The sequence below is a fragment of the Doryrhamphus excisus genome, chromosome 22, assembly GCF_030265055.1.
Source record: "Doryrhamphus excisus isolate RoL2022-K1 chromosome 22, RoL_Dexc_1.0, whole genome shotgun sequence".
Classification (NCBI taxonomy): domain Eukaryota; kingdom Metazoa; phylum Chordata; class Actinopteri; order Syngnathiformes; family Syngnathidae; genus Doryrhamphus; species Doryrhamphus excisus.
Genome location: NC_080487.1, coordinates 14,002,281 through 14,029,356, shown reverse-complemented (window position 1 = coordinate 14,029,356; position 27,076 = coordinate 14,002,281). Strand labels below are relative to the sequence as shown.

At 44.2% G+C, this 27,076-nt stretch overlaps 1 protein-coding gene across 8 annotated transcripts in view; it reads left to right on the top strand.

Annotated features, from left to right (window-relative positions):
• LOC131109881 (disintegrin and metalloproteinase domain-containing protein 12-like) overlaps positions 1-27,076 on the top strand; it is a 48,329-nt gene that overhangs the window by 7,784 nt on the left and 13,469 nt on the right. For 7 of the 8 annotated variants that reach the window (XR_009120798.1, XM_058062343.1, XM_058062342.1 and 4 more), the window contains exons 3-10: positions 2,549-2,622; positions 15,798-15,876; positions 19,000-19,076; positions 19,295-19,481; positions 25,286-25,354; positions 25,424-25,495; positions 25,570-25,739; positions 26,749-26,833. Coding sequence is in view for 7 of the 8 variants with exons in the window: in XM_058062343.1 (XP_057918326.1) it covers positions 2,549-2,622; positions 15,798-15,876; positions 19,000-19,076; positions 19,295-19,481; positions 25,286-25,354; positions 25,424-25,495; positions 25,570-25,739; positions 26,749-26,833 (813 nt within the window). In the remaining variant the exon portion in view is untranslated. The remainder of the gene's footprint in view (positions 1-2,548; positions 2,623-15,797; positions 15,877-18,999; positions 19,077-19,294; positions 19,482-25,285; positions 25,355-25,423; positions 25,496-25,569; positions 25,740-26,748; positions 26,834-27,076) is intronic. The other variant, XM_058062344.1, reaches the window with a different exon arrangement.

Here is a 27,076-nt window from a genome sequence, read left to right as displayed (position 1 = left end):
TTCTGTTCTGGATATTATCTAAAGCTGTGAAATCCCAAGGAACCCTGGGATCGGTTTAGGCGAGGTGAACCTAAGTGCTCATTTGAATAAAAGCCCAAACAGATTGCAGGAATATGCATATTTCCCTCAAGTTGCAGGAATCTTGCGCAAGGATAATGTCTGGAATCTCCAGCGTCCTGCTTCCATGTCCACTCAGGATCAGTACATTGATGGTGGAGCGGTGACGAGGGGGGGGGGGGGGTGACTTAATGATGGATGACTTAACCCAGAGCGCTTCTTCTTGTCCGTGCTGACCTGAAATGAACTTTACACGTGAGCGCCGCTAGCGGCCATGTTGGCGCTTTATTGAAAAGAGACGAGCATTGTGAGCCAGTCGGTGGCGGGATCAGAGTCGAGAAGACCAGATCCAAAGCTAATCCTCCTAAAGACGACAAAGAGGAGCTTTGGTGAGGACGCATCAATAGAACACAGTCATCTGTGTGGCGGCTTTAAATATATAAACGTATTTAATGACATTTTGAAAGTGCGCTTTGCCACACGTAGCGTAAATACTCCACATTTGTTCTGCTCGGCTTGGCTGCACTCACGCTGATAAGCGTTGACATTGGTTTTTTATTGGCTGTGAGCCAACAAAATGTACTTTAAATCCATCCAAAGTAGAATCACTTCCAGCTGAAGATCCCTAAAATCCCTCTTGAACGCCAATATATGACACAGGCAAATGTTTAGAGACAGTTTGTCATTCAATAACATGGGAAAGTGTCTTCAAACATTCCAGCAAGTCTCGTCTATTCCTTTGTTCATCGCAGTTAATTGGTTCCAGACCCGACCGCAAGAAGTGACTTTCCGCCATTTTGCATTCGATATTAAAGGGGAACTATTTTGATCATTTTTCAGCACTTTGTATTAAGTTGTGGAATCCTTTAGAGCAGCTACACACAATAACCAGCACAGAAAATCTTCTAGATCAGATCTTCTAGATCAGGGGTCAGCAACCCGCGGCTCCAGAGCCGCATGTGGCTCTCCAGCCTCTTTGTTGCGGCTCCCTTTGCAATGCTTGAATATTTTTTAGCACCCGTGTGGTGAAAATGCACGTCTTTGTTATGAGTTTACAAAAATCCAACTTTGTGTGAGACCATGAATGCATCCTGACTGAGTTCTGACTGGTGACTGAATGAGCAGACAGGATGCTATCCAGTTCTCTCTGACAGGTTAACATGAAGGGAAATGAGTAATACTTTGAGTTATTTGAGTTATTAATTATTATTAATGAGTTATTTGACGATTCTAAAAAATAAATTAGAGCTCATTTAAAAACAAAAGTTTATCTCCAGTACTAGCAAGAGTACTCCAACTCGTCTTTTTTTTTCCCTCCAATGTTGTTTTAAACATACAACGTTTTGCGGCTCCAGGCTATTTTTCTTTAGTGGGCAAGTGGGTGAAATGGCTCTTTTCATAGTAAAGGTTGCCGACCCCTGTTCTAGATGGGCAAACTACGGCCCGGGGGCCACATGCGGCCCACCAAGCGTTTGAATCCGGCCCGCCAGTTGCTTTCTCAGTATCTCAACTTTTAACATACAAGCTGGCAACATGACTTGCAAGTCGGATTAAAAAAAAACACACAAAAAAGTAAAATTCAATTTCGTAATTTGATGTGGTGTGATGTTTAAAGTGCTCCTGAAAAAAGGGACACACAGCTGATAGTATGACACTTTTACAAATAAATTAGACAACTAATTCAATGCAGAATGTTAGAATAGAATTATAAACTTCAAATATTGTGTGTGTTAAATATATTTTCCGGCCCCCCCTGGACAATTTTTGTTAACTCAACGCGGCCCACGAGTCAAAAAGTTTGCCCACCCCTGATCTAGATCTTCCAGAATCGGCACCAGAATCACTTCCCAGGCCCCGCTTCTTAAAGGTGCACACGACTAGTCACAAATTATATTTCATATCGTCTTTTCTGAACACCTTAGATTTGTATTTTTGTTCATTTTTAGGGTTCATTCCGCTATTGAACCAACGCATGTGTTGAGACAGATGAACAGTGACGTCTCTTGTCATCCAGCCTGAGAGAGAGGGGAGGAAAACAAACATGGATGTCAATATATGTCAATATTGAGTTTATTTTTCTTTATTGTACGGTTGATTATCTTTATAAAAAGATACTGATTAGGAATAATATACATGGTTCGGGGGGGGGGGCTCTCCACCTGTCAAAACTCGTCTAAGCAAGGATAGTATTGATTTTGAGTGACTTTCCTGGAATACTTTTTAACTTTTTATCAGTAACAAGGATGACAGCAGTTTGGCTTCTTGTTTTGTGCTAAAGAATAGCTACCTGTTAGCGTTAGCACTAGCATTGAGATATTCTATGCTACATGAATCCTGGAGTGCGATGGCGGCCGAGATGCCTGATAGGAAGTCGGTGCTCTTCGTCGCTGATTGATACTTAAAATTCAGAGCCCTTTCCTCGGAGCGCCGTTAGCGGCGCCGCACAATCCAGACCATCCAGAACTAATCCGCCTCATGTGTCGCTTCCCAGACTCACCCTCCGTCATTGAAGCTGCTGATTGAGGCGGAAGGTGAGCGGCTGCTGTTGGCCGTGGACAAAAACGAGTAAGTTTGGACTCCTAATGCTGTGTGTGTGTGTGTGCGTGTGTGTGTGTATTCATCCTGGGAGCGTTAAAGTGTGTCAGGATGCTTTCCTATGCAAACATAATAAGACCTTCAGGATTGGTTGATTGGCACAGCTGAGGCGGGCTTTGTTAGCGCTTGTCAACGCTGACCTGGTTTTTTTTTTTGTCTCATGGGACAAGTTGTCATCTTTGCACAGCCACACAAAGTTTGGCGGAGTTTGGAAGTTTTTGGATGGTGCAATATGTTCCTAATGCAACCTGGAAGAGGCGTAGCATTCCCATGCGTATCCCCCCGTGTGGTCGCTCTGTGTAATTCCCACCTGCAGACTCGGGGAGGAAAGCTTTCAACGGCGGCGACCGCACTTTTACGCTTGAGCTCCTTTGGACGCCATACAGAAGGGAAATAACACTTTTTCCTCTGCTCTGCACAGCTGGGGGACATTTTGGCATCGCTGACTTGAAGGTTGCGTTCACGTTTTGTCGCCCAGACGTGCGTTCATGGTTTCCACGGGGGGGTTGTTAAAATGTCGTCTGTTGCGGCCTTTTGTCCACATGCAAAATACATTTTAGGTCACTCGTCATTGACTTGGTGACTAGTACAAAACCGCAACACTTTGGAGTAATATGAATACACGAGGGCTGCATCCCGGACACCGGAGCACCAGCTAACATCCTCAAAAACTATTCTCTAAAACAATCCAGTTGTTGCGGATGTCACCTAGATCTTTCCTCTTCCTCTTACTTCCCAGGAATTACACAGAGCCCTTTTCTCTGCCGCTGTGAGTACCTGCATCTGCTTGATCATAACCCAAGGCTTTTATTTTCACGCTGCCTACCGGGGCTTGACCATTCAGCAGCTTCTGCAGATCCTAAACTAAATACTGTCATACAGGGTTTTGAAGTAAATGAAAGATATATGCAGATATACACAGCGTATACCACTTCACTTCATACTTCCATGCAGGACTTACAGGGACATGTTCTGCTGTACTGTAGCGTTTTTGTATCCTTATATGCACTGTGTGTCCTTAAATCTCTTCACAAGGACATTCTCACGCCAACTCCAAGAAAGGAACTCTATCTTGCTGCTTCTTCTTGACAAATTTGTGCAGGAAAACGTGTGAAACGTGAAACGTGTGTTTGCAATAATAATGTATATTTTTAAAGTAATTTTGGGATATATTGATGTGCTAACTTTTCCGCCTTTTGGAACCTCACTCCATTCACTTTATACCAGTTTATACCCCGTTCAATTTACTGTACACCAGTTTGTGTTGGAAGTCTATAAGATGTTGTATGCTAGAGATGCACGCTAGCTAACTTTGTCAGCCTGGTGAACCTCCCTCCATTTAAAATAGTTGTTTGGCGTGTATACAGTATTGCAATCATTAAAAAATGCATTCTAATTAACAGAATTAACTGAGTGGAACCGTGTTAAATTTATATTATAACACGTTTGTCCATCCGTTGATCCATTTTATGTACCACTTCCTCACTAGGGTTGCGGGTATGCTAGAGCCTATCCCAGCTGTCTTTGGCCAAGAGTCGGCGTACACCCTATACTGGTCCCCAGCCAATCGCGGGTCCACCAGTTTGCGTTGTATGGAATTGGAATATTGAAATAAAAGTCTTGTAGGGAATCAAACATATTGATGCGCTAACTTCACCAGTTTGGGGGAACCTCACTCCATTTGCTTTTTCCCAGATTGATGTTTTTTGCTAGAGGTGCTTTTGTTTCCCGTTGAGTGACACTCAAATGGGGTCCAGCAGCAGAGCTTGAACCCACTACCCACCGGGCATCATGGTTCTTCTTGGCCAAGCTGCTCCTGGGACCTCCTGGGACCTCCTGGGACCCCCAGGGCCGATGGAGTTGAGCAGGCAGAACGATGTTCCCCGTCCATATTTCCTTTTCTAATGGACCGCAGGATCAGCGCACAGGGACTTGGCGGGCCCGAGGCTGTTGGTTTGGACTCTTGTGCTCATCAAGTTTAGTCTGAAGCTTAACAGGGCCTGGAGGGTGGACCATCCATCTGCTTTGTCTTTTGTGGCTGCCAGATAAGAGGACTCCAACGCACACAAACACTTCATCTGACATTTTCCCTGGACGGAGGATGCTTCCCGAGCGACGATCCCCTTTTAAAAGTCCGATCCAGACTCAGCTTTGTATATTACGGATCGTATTTGATCCTGTTATCTCCTCCTGGATGCTGTTGCTTCTCTGCATGAAGATGTTGTTCTCCTGAAACTTCCTTTCCTCTGGGGAAGCGTCCAATGATGCCGAACAAATAAGTATGGTTTTATTGTGCTCTACTTCTACTTCAGAGTCACACATGGATTGTTTTAAAGGATCCCAGGTAAAACCTCCTCATCAACTGAGCCGGGACCAGGAAGTTCATGGGTTTAGTCTGGAAGGATGACCACTTCCTGTTTGCTCATTAGATGGTCTCGCCTTGCCCAGCTTAACAGCCGTTGCAGTTTAATAACAATTTTATGATAGGGACTGTTTTGGGACTTTAGGGTAAAAAGTGGAACATTTTTAGGGGGCCTCAGGGTGAGGGTTTTTTTGTGAAGTAGAAATTTAGCATCTTAATTTGAGACTTGGGCCAAAGAATGCATTATATTTACTTTCGTGGATCAAGATGATCGTCCTGGGCTGCACGGTGGACGAGTGGTTAGCGCACAGACCTCACAGCTAAGAGACCTGAGTTCAATTCCACCCTCGGCCACCCTCATGTCCTCCTTCACTACATCCATAAAGCTCCTCTTTGGTCTTCCTCTACGCCTCCTACCTGGCAGCATCCTTCTACTGGTCAATATATTGACTATCTCTCCTCTGGACATGTCCCAACCATCTCAGTCTGGCCTGAAGGACTTTATCTCCAAGGCCTCTAACATGGAATGTCCCTCTGATGTACTCCGTCCTGATCCTATCCATCCTGGTCACTCCCAATAAGAACCTCAGCATCCTCATCTCTGCTACCTCCGGTTCTGTCGTTTCTTCAGTAGACCAAACATCATGGCTGGTCTCAGTACAGTTGGTGGAGCCCAGGTGGAGATAGGCGGTGGTTTGTCACTTGAGAAGACAAAATAGCAGATCTCGAAAACCAACAATGAGGTCTTTGATATAATAAGTATTTCATATGTGTCATGTCGGTTTTTAACGGCTCTCATGAGACTTCAGATCAGTAATGAAGAAGTCCAAGTGTGTTTTCCTTTATTGACATTTTTTCTGTTTTGGGGGGAAGTGATGGCGTCTTCAAATGTTTTTTTGATTTAATTCAGTTTTATATCGTTGAATACGGTGATGATTTAGAAGCACTCGTTCACATCAGTCAAAGCTTCCACAGTGACTGAAGGACACTGAAGGATGCTAAGCCTGGCCTTTGTACCTCCACGCTAGCCTGCCGGCTGCCGTACTTCGTTAGCCTCAAAGAGCAATCTAGTGTCCATCTAGGCCCTCGTTCTTTTAACTACCCCCTTCAAAAAGGATTTTTTTCCCTTTTTTTTGGAAGACACTCTTTTGAATTACCTTCTCAGAAGCTCCCAATTATTTTGGTGCTTAGAGCAGCACTTAATAAGGTGGACTCGCCACTCCACCGCAGCTGTGGTCTCCAATTAATTAGGAGAGGCTTGGACGAGTGAAAGCTCATAAGTGTTGCCATTTGAAGTGGTGTTGTTTAGTCTTAGTTTCCACGGTTCCACCACAGCTAGCCTTCAAGTGAGCTCACAAAGGCCAAAAAAACCTGCAAGATACCCGTGTAAAACCTTTTGGACCACATTTACGTCGCTTAATTGGCTCCAAAATGGAAGCAGACACCATTTTATTTGTTAAAAGTGTACTTTCTTGTTACAAGTACTTAGTTATAGTTGCAATTAATAACAAACTAGTTAAAATATTGGACCAGTCTCGGAAGATATTAGGTAAGACTCGGTGAGGGAGTAACCATGATACAGTTAATGCCATACTATATCGAATAGTTAAATATATACTGTTCATAAAGCCATAATCACAATTAATACCAAAAAATATGCAAAATTGAGCATGTAAAGTATTAAAGGGAACCTATTATGCTCATTTTTCAGCCCTTTGTATTGAGTTGTGGACTCCTATAGAGCAGCTACACTCAATAACCCACACAGAAAGCTTTCTAGAGCTTCCAGAATCTGCACCTATTCTAGCTGGATTTCCTTGGATTTCCAAAGCGGTCTGATTATGTTGGTTTTGCACCCCGGTCCCTGTTTGCACACTCTATAATGCTACACAAACGAGTGCTTTTGCTCCGTGATTTACACAAAATAAACACAGTTAGAACACCGATAAATTGTTATTTACTGCTTGCTCTTCTGACTCTGCCACACGACCAAATAACGTTGAAAAGGTGTCTGTCTGGCTTTTGTAGGCTAGTCCAGCTCCATACTGGCCCATGTTCACAAAACAGTCCAGTGTGAAATGCCGTTGACGGATTCAAATATCTTTTGCTGGAAGGGAATCAGGAACCCCAACCACTTGTGTCTGATGTTTGCCTTGTTAGGAATGATAAACAAATAACGGACACTGCAAGCACCATAAGCAGCGAAGCAGAGCTTGGGGGAGGGCAGACAGCATATCTGCATGCCCATATAAGGAAGCTGAGCACACTGATGTCACAGAGAGCCAGTGTTCGGACAACTCTCTTAAACCAAGCATTCAGAGCCATCCCAAACTTCTTTCAGGTCTCACTCCCAAATGCACAAACCTCATGATCTGAGACTTTGGCGTCGTTTAACACGAGAATATAAAATTCTAAGTACATTTATAGGTCAGAAAAGTGGAAAAAGTATAATAGGTCCCCTTTAAGTGCTAAAAGGTATAATGAGTGCTTGAATGGCCATTGAGTCAGCGCTATTTACACGAATCTATAGGAGCATGTCATGTTCATCATACTTTTCAAAGGTTAGTCTATTCAGTCTTTGTTGTAGCAATGAACTGCGAAAGGTACGATCCGGGGGGGGGGGGGGATGGAAGCGTTCAGGTCGGTTGCCGGGCAGCGGCCTCCTATTAGCACCGAGGGAGCAGGTATTCATCCAATCCAACCTCTGGGCCTCCTTCGCTTAGCTCGCCATCCATGTTTCGCTACACAAACGGGATGAAACACAGTGCCGTAATGTATGGATGAATTTACAATAACTACACTGGAGATTATGGATTATGGATTATGGAGATGATACCCTTATACCACTCTATAGCAGTGGTGGAGTTGGTTAACTTGGCTCCTTTTTCCCTTGACTGTATGATGTGATGTGAATAATGCGACAGTTTTTCTTCCGAATGCCATGACAATACTGCATTTGGAGTGAAGTTTGAACACCTTTTGGATCCCATCTGATATTTTTCCACTTCAAACCCACCTTGAATGTTTTTAGCATGAGAAATTATCCATTTGGAATGCACTGGGAATGCAATCGGAATTTCTAGAATGCAGAAGCACACATTTTTACAAAATCCAAACGTGTTTGACGACGGACAATCCAAATTAGGATGGTTCATCTTTGGTGGAAGTCTCCGCCCTCTCAACGTGTCTGCCTTAGTTGATTTATAATAGATCAAATCCAAACAATACATGTTGAATGAAAGAATACAGGCCTGGATTGAGTATGAAAAGCTAACCTCTTGAAAGATGCATTCAATGACTTTAGGACGTTATCATGAATGAATGATGGCAGCGATTTAATCATGAATACTTCACCAAAAAGGTCCATTAAGAGTCTGCCGTTGAACGCGTTTCAGTCTAAAGCGGTTCAAGTATGAATAAAGCATCCAGCCCCTGGAAGAACATTTCATTATTTCCAAGGACAAGAACGTTCATGATATTCTCTCAGCGTCGCCGTTATCCGGCAACCAGGAAGTCACAGTAATCAGCCTCTTTATGCTAAGCTATGCTAATTAGCCAGTAGCTTCTCTCTGCCTGGATGAAGGGGTGTTTACACGCAGTGGTTTATTTTCCACTTCCTGTGTAGTATTCCTTCCAATTAAATGAAGCGGGGATGATGGATGAGCTCCCAGGCGTTGTTGGTGACGGCTGATTGAAAGCAGCCATCATAAAAGCTCTTTTTTCAGCTCCAAATCCAATTTTAATGGAAGCTGATGGAGATGAATGGACATTAAGGTTGGAGTCATGCATTTCCCTCATGAAGTGGATATTAATTATTTGATTAGAATCATGCATGTTCTGCTTTTTTTCAACATTTTTTTCCCCTCACTGTCGCGCTTATCTTGTTTTTCTGCACAGATTTCTCTCCTCCCCTCCGAGAATAATACTCAGAGTGTACACCCGATACATCAAAATGGGACTTTTCCATCAACAAAAAGGGAGGATGTGTGCCTCCCTGTTGTGTAATTGTTTGAGTCCCCCCTTGGGGCGGTGCAAAGTGGGTAAGAAAGACAGACGGCTTTAATGAATTGAAATGTTACCTCCCTACCTTGTAACCACAACACAAAAAAATGATTGGCTTTGATTGTTTGAAGCTCCCTGGCTGCTCGTTAGTCGCAATGAATATAAATGCATACCCCGGCTCTTTGCTAAACATAATGGCAAATCATTTGCATGACAATGTTTATTTGTTTATGGAAGACAACTCTTCTGCTTCCCAATTTATTTGCACAAAAGGCTGAAAACGTGTCAATACACGCACCCCGACTGTGTTGCCTGTGCTATTTGTTTTTCTGACAAACACACCACAAGGTGGGGCTGTTATTAAAACCCCCAAATTATATCGTTAGACTGATTTGTCACATGCTTAAATTAGCTCGAAATTTGGTACACACTTTTAGATGACTGATAAACACAACAAGATTGGTTGGAAAAACAGGGCTGCACATTGGTCAAGTGGTCAGCATGCAGGCCTGACAGCTAGGAAACTCAAGTTTGATTCCACCCTCAGCCATCTCTGTATGGAGTTTGCATGTTCTCCCCGTGCATGCGTGGCATCTCTCCGGGTACTCCGGTTAAAGTTAGGGTTAATTGTCCATAGGTATGAATGTGAGTGTGAATGGTTGTTTGTCTATATGTGCCCTGGGATTGGCTGGCCACCAGTTCAGGGTGGACCCCGCCTCTCACCCGAAGACAGCTGGGATAGGCTCCAGCACCCACGCAAGTGGTAGAAAATGAATGAATGAATGGAACAGAATGGCGTTATGTGTACTTTTTATGTTTACTTTACTTTATTTGTCTTTTATTTAACCTACAAATGTGTCAGATGATTTTGCCTGACTTTGTAGTATTTCATAGTTTCCGTATGTCTCGTCCTTCCTCTGTATAGCCCACAAAAACCAGATCGCTGTTTGATTGGACGACTATCTCCAATTGAAAGCCAAAGTAACTCCAACTGCGACGCGACCCCCTTCTGCATTTTTATGCCCCTCACATAATTTTTCATTTCCCAATAATGCTCTGAGGCTCGCTGACAGCCGAGAAGGCGTCACATGATCTGTCATGAAGCCACCACCCTCACGCTCAAAGCCGTGAGTGCATACACTCCAGTGCAAACATGCATAAATCATACAGAGCAGTCAAGCAACAACACGGCAGTGCTCGTCAGACTCTCCCATGACCCCCCCCCATGGAAAGAAGAAGCGTGCAGCGGCTCATCCTGGGGGAGATAAAAAGGCGAGGCTTGCCACCTACAAGCATTCTCCCCTCCAGTGATCCACAGCAACAAAGGCCAGTGTTTCCTGAGACTGAGAGTTCTGTGCTTTGGTATTGGGCATAATTAGCTCCACATAGAATACACGCTCTTGTTGGAAACCTTTTCTTTTTCTAATTAAAATGTCCTGGCTTCGTACTCCACTTGACCTGAAAGGAGCATATTTCAGTTCTTACGGCTTTCTTGTGTCCATCAACGCCGAACGACTGCTAACATCAACCACTGAGCATCTCTGTTTATTACCACCAAACACAATAATAAACTTCTTGGAATTGGGCATTATTTTATTTATAAAGGGATATTTTTTGTATATATGTACATCTTTTTATGCTCATTATTGACTAAGGGTCACAAGATGAGACGATACACAACATTGGGTCTATGAAACCAAGAGAAGACGGGATTTTAACCGAATGCTTGAAAAATGCCGAGGGTGGAATCGAACTTGGGTCTCCTAGTTGTGTGGCCTGCGCATAACCACTTGTCAACCATGCAGCCTTTTTAATTTTTACATTCTCTATCACGCCAACTACCCTCATGTCCTCCTTCACTACATCCATAAAGCTCCTCTTTGGTCTTCCTCTACGCCTCCTACCTGGCAGCGTCCTTCTACCAATATATGGACTATCTCTCCTCTGCACATGTCCCAACCATCTGAGTCTGGCCTGAAGGACTTTATCTCCAAGGCCTCTAACATGGAATGTCCCTCTGATGTACTCCTTCCTGATCCTATCCATCCTGGTCACTCCCAATGAGAACCTCAGCATCCTCATATCTGCGACTTCCAGTTCTGCTTCCTGTCTTTTCCCCAGTGGTACTGTCTCTAGACCAAACAACATCGACTGAAAACGTTTGTAGCCCCTTAGAGATGAGGTGAAAAGAACCTGGTCTCCCAGTCATCTGGGAGGAACTCAGAGTCCAACCTTTGCTTTTCATAGCGAGGAGCCAGATGAGGTGCGTCAGGCAAACACATCTCTGGTTGGTTCAAATCGTGAGCAGGACTTGGGGAAGACCCGGGACACGTTGGAGAGACTATGTTTTTCAACTGGCCTGGGAATGCTTTGGGATCCACTGGGACGAGCTGGACTAAGTAGTCTTCAGTCTCCGCTTAGTTAAATGCTGTAGACTCTCTGCATTGTTTTTTGCAGTATGTCGTGATGTGACAAACCAAACAGCCTTAAATGGAGACATAGACTGGAACTGAACTGAGCATGAAAAGAGTAAAGTGGCTACTGAAGACTTTTTCCAAGTGTTTTTCCACAGTTGGTGACGTCAGCTCCATGATTGGCTGATTTGTAGGATAACACGAAAGCGTCTGCGCTGTTTTGCTGGTTTGTAATTGAACTTGTTGAGCGAGTGTTGAGATAATAAAGCCATTGAGAAGCTCCACCTTGCCTTCTTCGATCTCCACCAACTGAATCATCATCTTCAGGCGTGTTTATTGTTGCTTCTCCCTTTTCTCCTGATTCCCAATTACGAGATCCTTTTGTTGAGGCGAGGTATTCATCACCGCGTCGACTGTAATTGGGATCCCGTGGAGTCATCCATCCTGCAGACGCTGCACGGAGATGACACCTTATTGATTTCCAGGGGCATGCCCGTGCTTAAGAGCATCAATCTCCAGGTGACAGTCATCGCTATAATTACATAGACGCAGACTCCAGTGGCCATCGTGCCTGACCGGCCCGCTGACCGGCCCAATGACCGGCCCGCTGACCGGCCCGCTGACCGGCCCAATGACCGGCCCGCTGACCGGCCCGCCGACCGGCCCGCTGACTGGCCCGCTGACCGGCCCAATGACCGGCCCGCTGACCGCACCAGCAGGCGGCTGTTAGGAATAACAACCAGTCCGTCTGTCCCGACAAGCGAAGCTACTTGTGTTTAGCGCTGCGTCTCTCCTGAACATGCCTCACGGCTCACAAGCCCAAAAAACATCTGCTGTGTCTTCTTTTTTGTCTCTGGGATGAAAATAATTGGCTGGAGTGCGACATGCCTTGTGGAAGTTGGAACAGGGAAAGCTCAGGGAATTCTTCCTGGCTGTAGCCCTGCCTGATGTCACGGGGCTTCAGACTTAGTTTTTTTTTACTAGGAGCACAGTGGCCCCTAACTTAAATGTAGAAAATGGACGGGGGGGGACATCGAAAACCGCCGCCAAATAAAAGCTTACGGTTCTCAACCTCTGGAAAAAGAAACAAGGAGCATCTTGTAGTTGTGTGCGATAGTGAAAGGAAAGGTATACAAACTGTGGTGAGACCGGCCATGTTGTTTGGTCTAAAGACAGTGCTGAGGTTCTCATTGGGAGTGACCAGGATGGATAGGATCAGGAAGTAGGGACATTACATGTTAGAGGCCTTGGAGATAAAGTCCTTTAGGCCAGACTGAGATGGTTGGGACATGTCCAGAGGAGAGGTACATTTGAAGGAGAACAGTGAAGGAGGACTTGAGGGCAGTTGGTGTCAGAGAGACAGGGTTGGACGGAGGAGATTGATTGGCTGTGGGAAAAGCCCAAAGATAAAGAAGAAGAAGAAGAGGTGTATCTAACTCCCAGCAATATTAAAACTACTTTGGAGCTAACGGCAAAAAAACGCTGGCATTGATCGACTTAGACTGTGACAAGCTGTCGTCAATTAAGTACACATTTCACAGTTTATATTTCATTCCCACCCTAATAAGGGACAACTCAATACCGAACATGTAAAATTCACCATCAATGTGTCATATTTTTAGTCGCAGTCTGGATCTCCATGCCAGGCGAGTCACAGCCAGCAAGACTGAATCACTTCCCGTCGCTTCTGGAAACATAATACCCAAACCCGAGAAGCGGGTCAGCATACTCTCAGGTGTGCAACAATCCCACTTGACCATAAAAAGTCTCTCCGATGACCTTTAATGCACTAATTAGATGTCCAAAATTGCCTTTTACGAGAACTCTTAAATGATTTCATCGTTTTGATCTGTGAACTTTGTCCCAGGCGGCACAACACCCTCACATTTATCATAGTCACACAAAACGTGTCCACGAGTCCCGGGGGGTCGTTACGGTGTCTGGATCTAATGCAGCCCCCGGAAATCAGCGCAGCCGTTTACGTTGCCGCAAGAGTAATGGAGTCTTTAGTGTTAATGCACTAAAAGTCAATTAACAAAAGTCGACCTCGTTTTATTGTAAGCAAATTGCTCCAAGGGTCCTACCTCAACTACGCTCTCTCTTGTATCCGCTGATATCAGCCCCCCCAAGACTCTTTTTCTAGCCGTCTTTTCACCACCTGGCAATGCTTCCTGCTGGGAACGCTTATTTCCTCCCGATGCTCTTGGCTCCTTTTCTCATAAGCTAATGTTTGCTTCTTGTTTCCAAAGATCTGATCCTAAAAGTGTGTCACTGTGTCATGTTCCGGTATAGGAACCAGACGACAGTTGGACCCACATGAAAGTCAGGTTTCAGATTTGTCGAGTTTTCACCCAAAGCCGATTCGCACGGTGTTTAGATGAAATGCTAAATCAATCCTGGTGTTGGTAAAGCCGTGGCAGGGTGTTGGCGATTGACAGGTTTTGCTGAGATAGCAGAATCCCATCATCCAGTTTTTCATTTTTGCTCAATGAAGGAGGACAACGAGATATCTTAGATGTCAAATTATTCATGGATGCCTTTCACACAAAACACAGCGATGCAAACATTGCAGATAATTAGAAGCGAGGTTAGCGCTAGCGTGTAATAAACTTGTCGGACAATGACAGTTACCTTCAGGTGATGTCCTGCTTCAGTTACCGCTCCAATAGTACCTCTAGTGCATTTCATACAGAACCTATGGGTGGTATATTGCCCTGTGCTTTTCTTAGTTAAATACTTACAGACAATTTCTCAGGTTTTAAATATACTCCCGCCTCTGTTACAGCTCCGAAACTACCTCCCAAGTCGGAAAACTGGTGGGTCAGTGCTGTTACAGTAGATCTCGTATGTGCATTTCACACAGAACACAGCCCACCTTCGGAATCCCACAATCAGATCTTTCCAAGCGTGGTGTAAGATCCTGGTCAGGCATTACTTCCACCACAACAGGAAAGGAGATGTGAGACGCTGGTGTAAAGATACAGATGGACTATGGAACTACTGGAACTTCTTCACTGCTCCTTCATGTCACATCTGGAGGACATCTGGAGCTTCCGTCTCCCAAAGTGGCAAGCAGGGAAACCAACAAAGTACACGGTACTTGTGTCTTTTGTTGCGGACGCATCTTTCCGTGGCAGCCATGATTCTTAACGGCTCTCTGGCAGCGGCGGGGCGGGGCTTATGAGACTTATGAGTCAATGCTGTGGCGGCGCCCAAACAAAATAACCCCCATCCTCTGGCTGGCCGGCCGCGTTGTAGCTGACACTCCCAGCTGGCTCGGCGGCGGCCGCTGAGGTCAGTAAGAGAATCCAGCTGTCTGGATTTGCTTGGACTGGATGTATGATGTCTATATTTGTCAACACAGCACGGTCATTTTGTTTGCTAACTATTCCCTGTAGCTAGCATTGCAAACCATCCTGGAAAACTACAAATCTGTCTATCCTGGACTTTTTAAACGGGATCTATTATGCTTTTTTTACTTTTCTGACCTATAAATGGAGTTAGAATGTTGTATTCTCCTGTTAAATGATGCCAAAGTTTCAGTTAATGAGGTTTGCGCATTTGGAAGTGAGCCCTGAAAGAAGTTTGGAAAAGCTGAAAATGCTCTGTTTCAGAGGGCGTTGCAAAACTGTTCTTTTGTGATGTCATAAAGGAGGGCTTCCTTATATGGGCATGTCCGGAGGTGAGAGTCGCTCTCTGCCCTCTGTCCACTCAGTGGCCGAGTGGTTAGCATGTTGGCCACACAGTCAGGAGATCGGGAAGTCCTGGTTCGATTCTCCGCTTGGTTTTCTCCGGGTACTCCGGTTTCCTCCCACATTCCAAAAACATGCTAGGTTAATTAGCCACTCCAAATTGTCCATAGGTATGAATGTGAGTGTGAATGGTTGTTTGTCTATATGTGCCCTGGGATTGGCTGGCCACCAGTCCAGGGTGTAAGACACCTGGGATAGGCTCCAGCATAGCCTCGACCCTAGTAGTAGTTATGGAAGCGTGAAGCCCAAAAGCATTGAAACACCATGATGGTGTTTATTTGTTGTCATTTCAAGATAGAAGATAGAAGACTGGAATAGCATCTCTTGCTAACCTGTGGGTCACGTTATTGATTCTCAGCCAAAGATTTTGTGCCGCTTTGTATGTATATAAGTTCATCACGATTCACCCACAGCGCCAATGCTTATCGAGCACGATTTAAAAACATGTCACGACTGTCTGTTTTCTTTGTCGATGCCACAAAGCTGCTCGGTGCTTTGAGGCGGTGCGGCCTTTTTAAAAAGACATCTGACTATCTTTCAGCGCTGAAAAAGCAGTCATTGATTTTTCAAGTCATTGCTGATCATTTGTTGTGTTTTTGTACCCATCCTTTCCAGGGGCCTGTTTGCAAGTAACTATAAAGAAACCCATTACCTGGACGATGGCACCGCAGTCACAGGCTCGCACAATTCTATGGTAAGCCACTTTTTGTTCTAATTATTAAGGCTTTAAGATTAGAATCTATGGCCTACCTCAGCGTCTTTTTTGAAAGCTGGGCTGGAATTCATCATTGTCACGTATGGCTGAAAAAGCGGAAACTATTTTTGCCAGCAAATTCATATTTGATGCAGTTAATTTTATTTATTTTTTTAAACCTGACGAGGTAAGAGAAGTGCGGCAGTTTTTCGGGAACAGGCTTAGCTCTTTCATAATGTATATATATATATATATATATAAAAAAACACCCCCAAACACGAGAGTTAGCATGGAACGAGTGAGCGACTAAGTGCACCTCAAAAGTCAAACTGCATGAAATATTCAAACACCCCTCTCTCTCTCTCTCTCGCTCTCTCTCGCTCGTCCTTGTTCCTGTTAAACACAATTTTTAGTTGAAATACTCAGCTGGGATGTGACTTTTTGTCCCATCTCCAAATAAAGTTTGCTGTCAATTACGAGCGTCCTAAGACCGTCAAAAAAGTAGGACAAATCACATGAAACGTTCAAAAACTGTGGGATTTATAATTAATAGTTACAGTATTGTAATAAATAATATTTACTGCCATATAATTATTAAATTCTATGTATTCTTTATATAAAATAACATTGACTTTGCAATTTTGATGAAACTATTGCCTCTTTTTTTACGTATTTTCATTAAATTTCATGAAGGAAAGGTGCATTGAGGCAAATCTTTAATAATAATCATAATCCTTTCTGAATGTTCCTAAATTGGCTTTTTGCATTTAGAATTTAATTTAGAATTTGAAAGCACTATCATAAATAAACAAATCTTATTTTGAGCTGACACAAATAAACAAAAACTTGTTTGTGTTTTCAGTAATACAATGAAAATTGGAGACTGGAGCCTATCCCAGCTGTCTTTGGGGCGAGAGGCGGGGTCCACCCTGGACTGGTGGCCAGCCAATCACAGGGCACATATAGACAAACAACCATTCACACTCACATTCATACCTATGCACAATTTGGAGTGGCCAATTAACCTAGCATGTTTTTGGAATGTTGGAGGAAAACATGCAAACTCCACACAGAGATGGCCGAGGGTGGAATTGAACTCGGGTCTTCTAGCTGTGAGGCTAACCACTCGACCGCCGTGCAGCTTAATTTCAGTGTGTCCCCCTAAATTTTCAGCGTGTGCTCCTAAAATTTGAAGTTAGTCCTCATAGTAAAAAAAAACAAAACCCTGCCTCCCTTTCCCCCCCCCTCTGTGTTTGTCCTCCCTGCCATATATCGTATGATGCAATATAAATGAATGCCATATGTTGTAACAAAAAGCTATCTAGTGGGAAAATGAATGAGCGGGTGTTAGGATGAAGTCAACGCAGGAATGGTAAACAAGCTAACACCCGCAGCAAGCTGGGGGTATTAGTTATTAATCTCGGGGGATATCGAGTATGAAGGCGTTAGCCGCGTCCCCATCTCATTTATTTCTGCAGGGGCATTTTCGGAGGAGAATTAAAAAAAAAAAAAAAAAAAAGTCTATTCATATCTCTCTCATCAATACATCAGCGTCATGATCTCATCAAAGAAACATGAGGCGATAGTGAGCTAAATCCACCTCAGCTCCTCCGCACTCCAAACACTAAAATGTCATATTTCACCCAGAACGACCTGCCCTGTCTTTGCACCTTCTTCTAGGATGGAGAATGGCTCTTTTTATATGATCAAATATGGAGGCCAAATATAGAAGCCATTCTTGGTTAGCTTCCAAACCTCATTCATGACATTCAGCCATGCTATAAATAAAAGGCAGACAAAGACCACCTAGTTGGGTCATCTATCTGTTTAACATTGAAACACCGGAAGGGAACTAAGGGGTGGGATTAAATACGTTCTGCTACTTCCTGTTCTTTTTCAGCCATATTGAAGTGGCAGCTGGTTACTTCAATTGGGTCAATTAGGTTAGGTTAATTGGCCACTCCAAATTGTCCATAGGTATGAATGTGAGTGTGAATGGTTGTTTGTCTATATGTACCACTGGGATAGGCTCCAGCATATCCATGCGACCCAGTGAGGCTAAGCGGCACAGAAAATGGATGAATGGCTTTTCTCATTTAATGCATGTTTACACCCAATAAATGCAGTTTTTAACATTGTTAGAGACCTCTAGACATTATAACACCCCTATAGTCACCTTTACACACATATTACCCAATATTGTAGACATAATAACAAAAAAAGATAAAAATAAGCGATAAATAGGACTCATGCTTGTGTGTTACTATGAATGTATTCCCCAGAGACGAACAGGAAGTGATGTCGGGGTTCAGAAATGAGTTTTCGCTTGGCGTGTGTTTTTATTAGGTATTATTGTTCTTGCTGTGAGATCATTCAAACGTGCAATGAAAGCCTGTTGTTTCATCGATGTGGTGCTTGTATGTCTCAGAATATTACAGTAACATTACTCCAGTGTAGAAAACTACATTTACAGCATCATTTCAATGCTTTTTATTTGGCTTTTATTGGATTTGAACCACTTTTATGCTTGAAAATACTTCATCTAGGAAAAATCTAGGAAAAACCAGAGTGAAGCAGCGAAATTGCAACCACCATGTGGCAACGGCTTGTACATTGAAAAGTCCATATGCGTGCTAGCGATTAGCATTAGCGATTTTACAAACACCTCCAAATATGAAATGTGACTACTGTAGATATGATGCATAAACAGTTGATAATACTTATCATACCAACAAGTTGATAAAGGGTATTTTCCACCACGGACGGACGGTACGCAAGCAATACGTGTACATGGCAAAGTACTGGCGTGCCATGCAGATTGCAACGTCGTGCGCGTAGTAGAAGTAGTGGTGATGGTTAGCGGTCTGTTTTGACTCCAAACCAGCCACTTCCTCCCCGCCCGCTCACCGCCGGCTACAACAAACAAACACAAGATGAATTCACTTCCTTAACGGGGGGGTCAGTGGAAGCGGGCCTCATGCGGAGCTCCTGATAGGAAACCAGTGGCGCCGTGCTAATGCTTCACGCTAACCTTGCACCTGCAGCTAATTAGCTCATGTTTCACGCATGCTGTCCCGAGTACTTCCCCGCTTACTACCTTCTCTTTGCCCGTGCTTCCTGCAGGCAAACTGCTACTACCACGGCAAGGTGGAGCGTCACACCAACTCGGATGTCAGCCTCAGCACCTGCACCGGAGTGAAGTAAGTTAGCAGCACTTATCTACACTCTCAGGGCCTTCAACTCACACTTTTTTCCAGCAAAACTCATTTTGGAGGGGGAATGTGCGCCATATCTGTTAGAGGTAGCAACACACTCCCTGATAAAGATCCCCTCAGCTTTATGGAAATGAGCTTCAGCTGCAGGATACGTAGAAAATAACCTTTCAGAGAGATGGATCATCTCCTCCGTGTGTCTGCAGGGCTTTCATATCTCTGGATGGCAGATCTTACGTGCTCGAACCGTCGGCCCACCACGCAGATGGAACTCACTGGATCTACACCGCTGACCGCCTCGGCTTGGCCCCCGGCACCTGCGGCCACGGCTTGAACACGTCCTCCCCAGGAGCACCGCCAGGTGGCGGCCCGTTGGGGGCCTTCATCACCAGGGTGCGGATGATTGACATCTCTTAAATGTTTCACATCATCAAACAAACACAACTCAACACTAAATTTAGTTTTTAAATGGGACCTATTACGCTTTTATGTAATAATTATTAGGAATTAATTATTATTAATCATTATTATGAATTAATTATGAATTAAAGTAAGGGTTATTCATGCTAGGCTAGACGCTAGGAGGTACTAGAAACAGTACCCGGTCTGCCCGGGTTCCAAGTGTGCCTAGAAGATACAAATCTAGCTCAAATGTTGCTACGCTTTAGCTCTGGATGCTGCACTGTTGTACTCCACAGTCTCCACTTTGCTGTATTCTTCCTGCCCTCAGTCTCCTCTTTGATAAAATGGAGAGAAATGAGTACAGGAGGCCCATCGTTCTGTTTCATTGTTGTTTTCTTGCCTCGTTGTCTTACTGCCCTCATTCTCTTCATGGATAAGAAGTAAACGCAGAGGATAGCCTTGCTGCCCTGAGTCTCCTTTTGGATAAAATGCCCAGAAGTAAGCTGCTTCATTTTCATTCTTTTCATGGATAAAATGCCAAGTATAAATACAGTTTTTAACTGTACTACCTTGGCTTCTTACTGCCCTCATTCTCCTCTTGGATAAAATGTTGAGAGAAGGAGAGAATACCTCTTGTTCCCCTTCACCGTTGCTATTTGTCTCCTTTGTAGTCTCCTACATATTCTTGCTGCCAAAATGCCAAGAAGTAAACTGCCTCATTTTCTTACTGCCCTCATTCTCCTCTTGGATAAGATGTTGTTCCCCATCATTGTTGCTATTTGTTGCTTTGCCACAGAACTATGTATTCTTACTGTACCTTAGACTCCTCTTGGATAAAATGCTAAGAAGTAAAATCACCTCATTTTCTTACTGCCCTAATTCTCTTGAAGGATAAAATGCACCGGTCCACCACCTTGGTTTGACCTCATTCTCCTCTTGGATAAAATGTTGTAAGTAAATTGTTGCTATTTGTCTCCTTTGTGGCTGCTTTGCCTCATTATGTTTTCTTACTGCCCTTAGTGTCCTTTTGGATAAAATGCAGAGAATTAGATACAAAAAAACAAATTTTCCCCTATGGTTGCTTTGCTTTGCCACAGTGCTCAGTTGTCTTGCTGCCCTCAATCTCCTCTCAGATAAACTTTAGAGTAACTTGTTGATTTTTGTGGAAATAATTTAGGAGGCTTGCTTCATATTTTGTTGAATTGTTCATGCATCCTTCCCATTAGGATTGTGTCAAGTAGACGGTGCTGGTTGAGAAACGCCCACTGGAAGCACATGGTCAACATGTGTGTGATATTTGGAAAAGCTCCGCACCTCGCTTGGTGTCCCCTGGCCGTCCTTTCGCCAGGAGGACAAGTCATGAGTGTCAATCCTGGGAGTGACTGTAAAGATGATCAATGCAGATAAGTGGAAAACACTCGCCCTTGTGATCTCTTATCTGACTGATGAGGGAGTGAACGAGCTAATTCATCAGGTCGACGGGATTCAACCACAGTCAGGGACTTTCCCGTCTGCTTCAAGCTGATTTCCATCTTTACAAATCATTCCCTGGACGGAGGTTCTGTCCATGTTGGGCGTGTATCGTAGGAACCATGCCAAACATATGGCCCCTTTCAAATATTGACCGTCTTTAACAATTTATTTCCCCTCTGAGGCGGATTTTTTTCACCAAACTTTTGATTGCATCTTGAATTAATAGAACTTGTCAAGATTGAGCGTCAACTAACAAAGGCTGACAGATCTGTGCTAAACAAATTGGACAAAAGTAATGGAGGACGACAAAGCAGAGATCTACCCTCGTCAACACGGAGGCATTTAAGGGAATCAATAAGTGGGAACAGATGCTCTGCTCTTTCTTCTACTTGGGAACTAAAAATGTACAAACTAGGTAGGAGAAATCCTACTATTGTTGCTGTTTGTCAGTCTCTTGCATTGTTGTTGTTTATCTCCACAGTTTGCTGCAGAGCCTCGTTTTATTGCAGCCCTCAGTCTCCTCTTGGATAAAATGTCAGTAATTCTAGGAGTCACAGGAGGTGATCTTATATTGCATTGTTGCTATTTGTCCGCACACTCTCTGCTTTGCCACAGTGTTCAGTGGTCTTGCTGCCCTTAGTCTCCTCTTGGATAAAATGTCAGTAATTCTAGGAGTCACAGGAGGTGATCTTATATTGCATTGTTGCTATTTGTCCGCACACTCTCTGCTTTGCCACAGTGTTCAGTGGTCTTGCTGCCCTTAGTCTCCTCTTGGATAAAATGTCAGTAATTCTAGGAGTCACGGGAGGTGACCTTGTATCGCATTGTTGATATTTGTCCGCACACTCTCTGCTTTGCCACAGTGTTCAGTGGTCTTGCTGCCCTTAGTCTCCTCTTGGATAAAATGCCAAAAAGTGATTCTCGGAGTCACAGGAGGACACGATGTATTCCATTGTTGCTATTTGTCTGCACACTCTTCGCTTTGCCAGTGTTCTGCAGTTTTGCTGCCCTTAGTCTCCTCTTGGATAAAATGCCAAAAAGTAATTTTAGGCGTCACAGAAGGAGACGTTGTATTCCATTGTTGCTATTTGTCTGCACATTCTCTGCTTTGCCACAGTGTTCTGCAGTGTTGTTGCCCTTAGTCTCCTCTTGGATAAAATGCCAAAAAGATTATTTTTGAAGTAGTTTGATTATTTTGAAGTATTAGCCGTCCACACAACATATTTGAGGTATATCCATGTTTAAAAATGATTCCGTTTCTTCTGAAATTCCAAATCCAATTTCATAGAAAGCTAGGTCCGTCTTCAGAGCTTATTCTGCTAACAAAAAAAAAAAAACATGCAAGCGAGTCCTGTTCAGCACGCAACATCAGGCCTGCTTTGATAAGTCGCCATGTGCCAGGCTTAAGGCGCCAGAGATAAGTGGCATCCTGGCAGAGCTGGACGACGAGTGGGGGGGGGTCAAAAAAAAAGAAAAGTGGGGGTCCTTATCACTTCTTGTATATCTCAAAAAAGGTGCAGAATATAACACCTGAGAGATTTTTTCAAAAACGTGTCTTCATGAAAACTAAAGCAGCCTATCTTGCATAAAACAGGACCCTGGGGGGGTGGGGGGGGGCAATATTTCCTTCCAAATCCACTTGCACTCCTTTTTTTTCAGCATCAAGAACAAACTGGATGCATTATTGACTTTGTGGTGACAGCAACCAAACAAGCCGAGCTTCACGGCTCAGGTTCACAAGTTCAGTTGAACAGAGCGTCGTCGCCACAGGGGCGTATTTGGAGAACACTTCACCGTTCCAGCTTATCTCAGCAGCAGGATGGATACGGGATAGATAGGAGGCGGGAGGATCCCAGCTGGCAGGTCAGCAAGGATGAAGAGGATCGGGAAAGGGGACCACGGTGTGCTCAGGCAGTCCGGAGTAACAGGACAGGAGCTCAAAGTAGACCAGTGAATACGATCTCTTACCACAGTCTCCTCTTTGCTGGAGTGTTCCATTTTCTTGCAGCCCTCAGTCTCCTCTTGGATAAAGTAAATACAAGGGACATAGTAGGAGACGTTCACCTTTTTTGTTATGTACCCCAAGCTATCCCAAGTCTTGAGATGTTCTACTCCATTGTTGTTGTTTGTCTCAAGAGTGTCGTCTTTGCTACAACACCTCATTTTCTTGCTGCCCTAAGTCTCCTCTTGGATAAAGTAAATACAGGCGATACAGTAGGAGATGTTCTACTCCATTGTTGTTTGTCTCAAGAGTGTGGTCTTTGCTACAGCACCTCATCTTCTTGCTGCCCTTAGTCTCCTCTTGGATAAAGTAAATACAAGGGACTCCACAGTCTCAGTTTTGCCGCAGTACCTTGTTTTCTTGTTATCCTAAGTCTTGTCTTGCATTAACTACTGAGAACAAAATATGGGAGACATTGAAGAAGATGTTCTTCTATTCTGTAGTTTGCCTCCACAGTGTCCTATTTGTCGCAGCTCCTCATTTTCTTGCTGCCCTAAGTCTCCTCTTGGATAAAGTAAATACAGGCGATATAGGAGGAGATGTTCTACTCCATTGTTGTTGTTTGTCTCAAGAGTGTGGTCTTTGCTACAGCACCTCATCTTCTTGCCGCCCTTAGTCTCATCTTGGATAAAGTAAATACAAGGGACTCCACAGTCTCAGTTTTGCCGCAGTACCTTGTTTTCTTGTTATCCTAAGTCTTGTCTTGCATTAACTACTGAGAACTAAATACGGGAGACATTGAAGAAGATGTTCTTCTATTCTGTAGTTTGCCTCCACAGTGTCCTATTTGTCGCAGCTCCTCATTTTCTTGCTGCCCTAAGTCTCCTCTTGGATAAAGTAAATACAGGCGATACAGTAGGAGATGTTCTACTCCATTGTTGTTTGTCTCAAGAGTGTGGTCTTTGCTACAGCACCTCATTTTCTTGCCGCCCTTAGTCTCCTCTTGGATAAAGTAAATACAAGGGACTCCACAGTCTCAGTTTTGCCGCAGTACCTTGTTTTCTTGTTATCCTAAGTCTTGTCTTGCATTAACTACTGAGAACTAAATACGGGAGACATTGAAGAAGATGTTCTTCTATTCTGTAGTTTGCCTCCACAGTGTCCTATTTGTCGCAGCTCCTCATTTTCTTGCTGCCCTAAGTCTCCTCTTGGATAAAGTAAATACAGGCGATATAGGAGGAGATGTTCTACTCCATTGTTGTTGTTTGTCTCAAGAGTGTGGTCTTTGCTACAGCACCTCATTTCCTTGCTGTCCTTAATCTCCTCTTGGATAAAGTAAATACAAGGGACTCCACAGTCTCAGTTTTGCCGCAGTACCTTGTTTTCTTGTTATCCTAAGTCTTGTCTTGCATTAAATACTGAGAACTAAATACGGGAGACATTGAAGAAGATGTTCTTCTATTCTGTAGTTTGCCTCCACAGTGTCCTATTTGTCGCAGCTCCTCATTTTCTTGCTGCCCTAAGTCTCCTCTTGGATAAAGTAAATACAGGCGATACAGTAGGAGATGTTCTACTCCATTGTTGTTTGTCTCAAGAGTGTGGTCTTTGCTACAGCACCTCATTTTCTTGCCGCCCTTAGTCTCCTCTTGGATAAAGTAAATACAAGGGACTCCACAGTCTCAGTTTTGCCGCAGTACCTTGTTTTCTTGTTATCCTAAGTCTTGTCTTGCATTAAATACTGAGAACTAAGATTTTCTTTTATTCTGTAGTTTGCCTCCACAGTGTCCTATTTGTCGCAGCTCCTCGTTTTGTTGCAGCCCTCTTTCCTCTTTAAATGTTGAGAAGTAAATACAGGAGATATAGGAGCAGATGTTCTACTCCATTGTTTTGTCTCAAGAGTTTCGACTTTCACCTCATTTTCTTGCTGCCCTCAGTCTCCTCTTGGATCAAAGTCCTGTAAATACGGGCCTATTGTTTGTACGGTAATGTATATCATAGGTTATGTAACGGATGTGACCAGAAGTGATGTAGCTCAGTGAGCAAACGTCCTACCAGCGTTGGGCCCCCAGAGGCAGTCAGAGTTTGCAAGCCGAGCTTGACATGCTGATAAGGCAGTTTGGAGACAAGTGCTTGTGCCCGCACGAGCATTTCGAGAGCAGCTGGCGGCGTGGCAACAAGCCAACCTCGTCGCCTCAAATCCTCGCCCCGTATGTGCTGCAGAAAGTCCTTCCAAATAAGGCGATGGGATGTTCTACCAAAGGTTATGCAGCATCCACTGCTGCTCTTCAAGCGGTTGTATTTGCTTCTTTTCCTGTTTGGATGTTAGAGCAATATATTCATGTGTAGTAAAATATAAAAAGTATTACTTGTACCCCGTTAGCACAAGCGCCACGCCCAGACGTCCATGACCAAGTACGTGGAGCTGATCATCGTGGCCGACAACAGAGAGGTAAGCTGTGAAGAACGTCCTCTCTCTGTGAAGTACAAGATCACCGCTGGCTTCTTTCTTAACGTGAAGTTTCAGAAGCAAGGCAAGGACGTGGAGAAGGTCAAGCAGCGTCTGGCCGAGATCGCCAATTACGTGGACAAGGTAACGATCCCATCAACAGTCAAGAAGGTCAGCTGAGGAGAAATGATGGATCGGTTCCAACTGCTCCTCATCAGTTCTACAGGGCCCTGAACATCCGTGTGGCTCTGGTGGGCCTGGAGGTGTGGAGCGACGTGGACAAGTGTCCCATCACCCAGGACCCCTTCACCACCCTGCACGAGTTCCTGGACTGGAGGAAAGTCAAGCTGCTGCCTCAGAAGCCGCATGACAACGCTCAGCTCGTCAGGTATCGTTTTCATTCTTGGTGAGAATCTGGATAAAAGTTCATAGATGATAGTTGATGGTGTCTTTGGGAACAAATCACCAATATGGCGCTGACTCGTTCATCAAGGCATTCCCAAATTCCCAAAGACAAATAACAACAAATACCGGACTCAAATTTTTGTCATTTTTGCCATTTGAGTGGCAATAAAATCATTCCAGGCTGCACGGCGACCAAGTGGTTAGCGCACAGGCCACACAGCTAAGACACCCGGTTCGATTCCCTGTATGTCATCTCTGAGTTTGCATGTTCTCCCTGTGCATGCGTGGATTTTCTCCGGGTACTCCGGTTTCCTCCCACATTCCAAAAACATGCTAGGTTAATTAGCCACTCCAAATTGTCCATAGGTATGAATGTGAGTGTGAATGGTTGTTTGTCTATATGTGCCCTGTGATTGGCTGGCCACCAGTCCAGGGTGGACCCCGCCTCTCGCCCCAAAGACAGCTGGGATAGGCTCCAGCACCCCCCACGACACTTGTGAGGATAAGCGGTAGAAAATGAATGAATGAACCACCTCAGCTTCTTGCTGCCCTCATTCTCCTCTTGGATAAAATATTGACAGGAAGAGAGAATACTCCTTGTTCCCCTACACTCATATGTGCCCTGTGATTGGCTGGCCACCAGTCCAGGGTGGACCCCACCACTTGTCCGGAGACAGCTGGGATAGGCTCCAGCATGCTTGCGACCCTAGTGAGAATAAGTGGTACAGGAAGTGGAAGGATGGATGAAATCATTCCTCTGAGGAATGACAGGAAATGGTTTAGTCCTTTGACGTTCCATGGTTAAACCAGGAAGTATCTTTCTAGCGAGTAGCAAATGATGAAATAAACAACAACAAATATGGCACCCTCATTTATTTTGTTGCTATTTTTTAAAATGTGCAATTTTAGTCATTTAGTCATCTCACATGATCCTCCTCAAACCCAAATGTGTGTGCTTCACAAAGTGTATTGTGTGTGTTTGCCTCCTTTAGCGGGGTCTACTTCCAGGGTACCACCATCGGCATGGCGCCCATCATGAGCATGTGCACCGCCGAGCAGTCTGGAGGAATCGTCATGGTAATTACGGCATCCATTACACAAGTGTCTGCTTCTTTAAGTGTCTTTATTTAAGCACAGCAGCCCGATGATGGCCTCTCGCTTACCTTCATGTTTGGACGAGCTCTGGTATTACTTCATACGCTCTTTGTGGTCCAAGCATGGATGGTGGAGGTCCTACGTACTTCCACATGTTTTTATTCTGTCATCATCGCAGATGGCACAATAACTGTCGGGAGAGCTTGGTCGTGATGAAAGAGCATT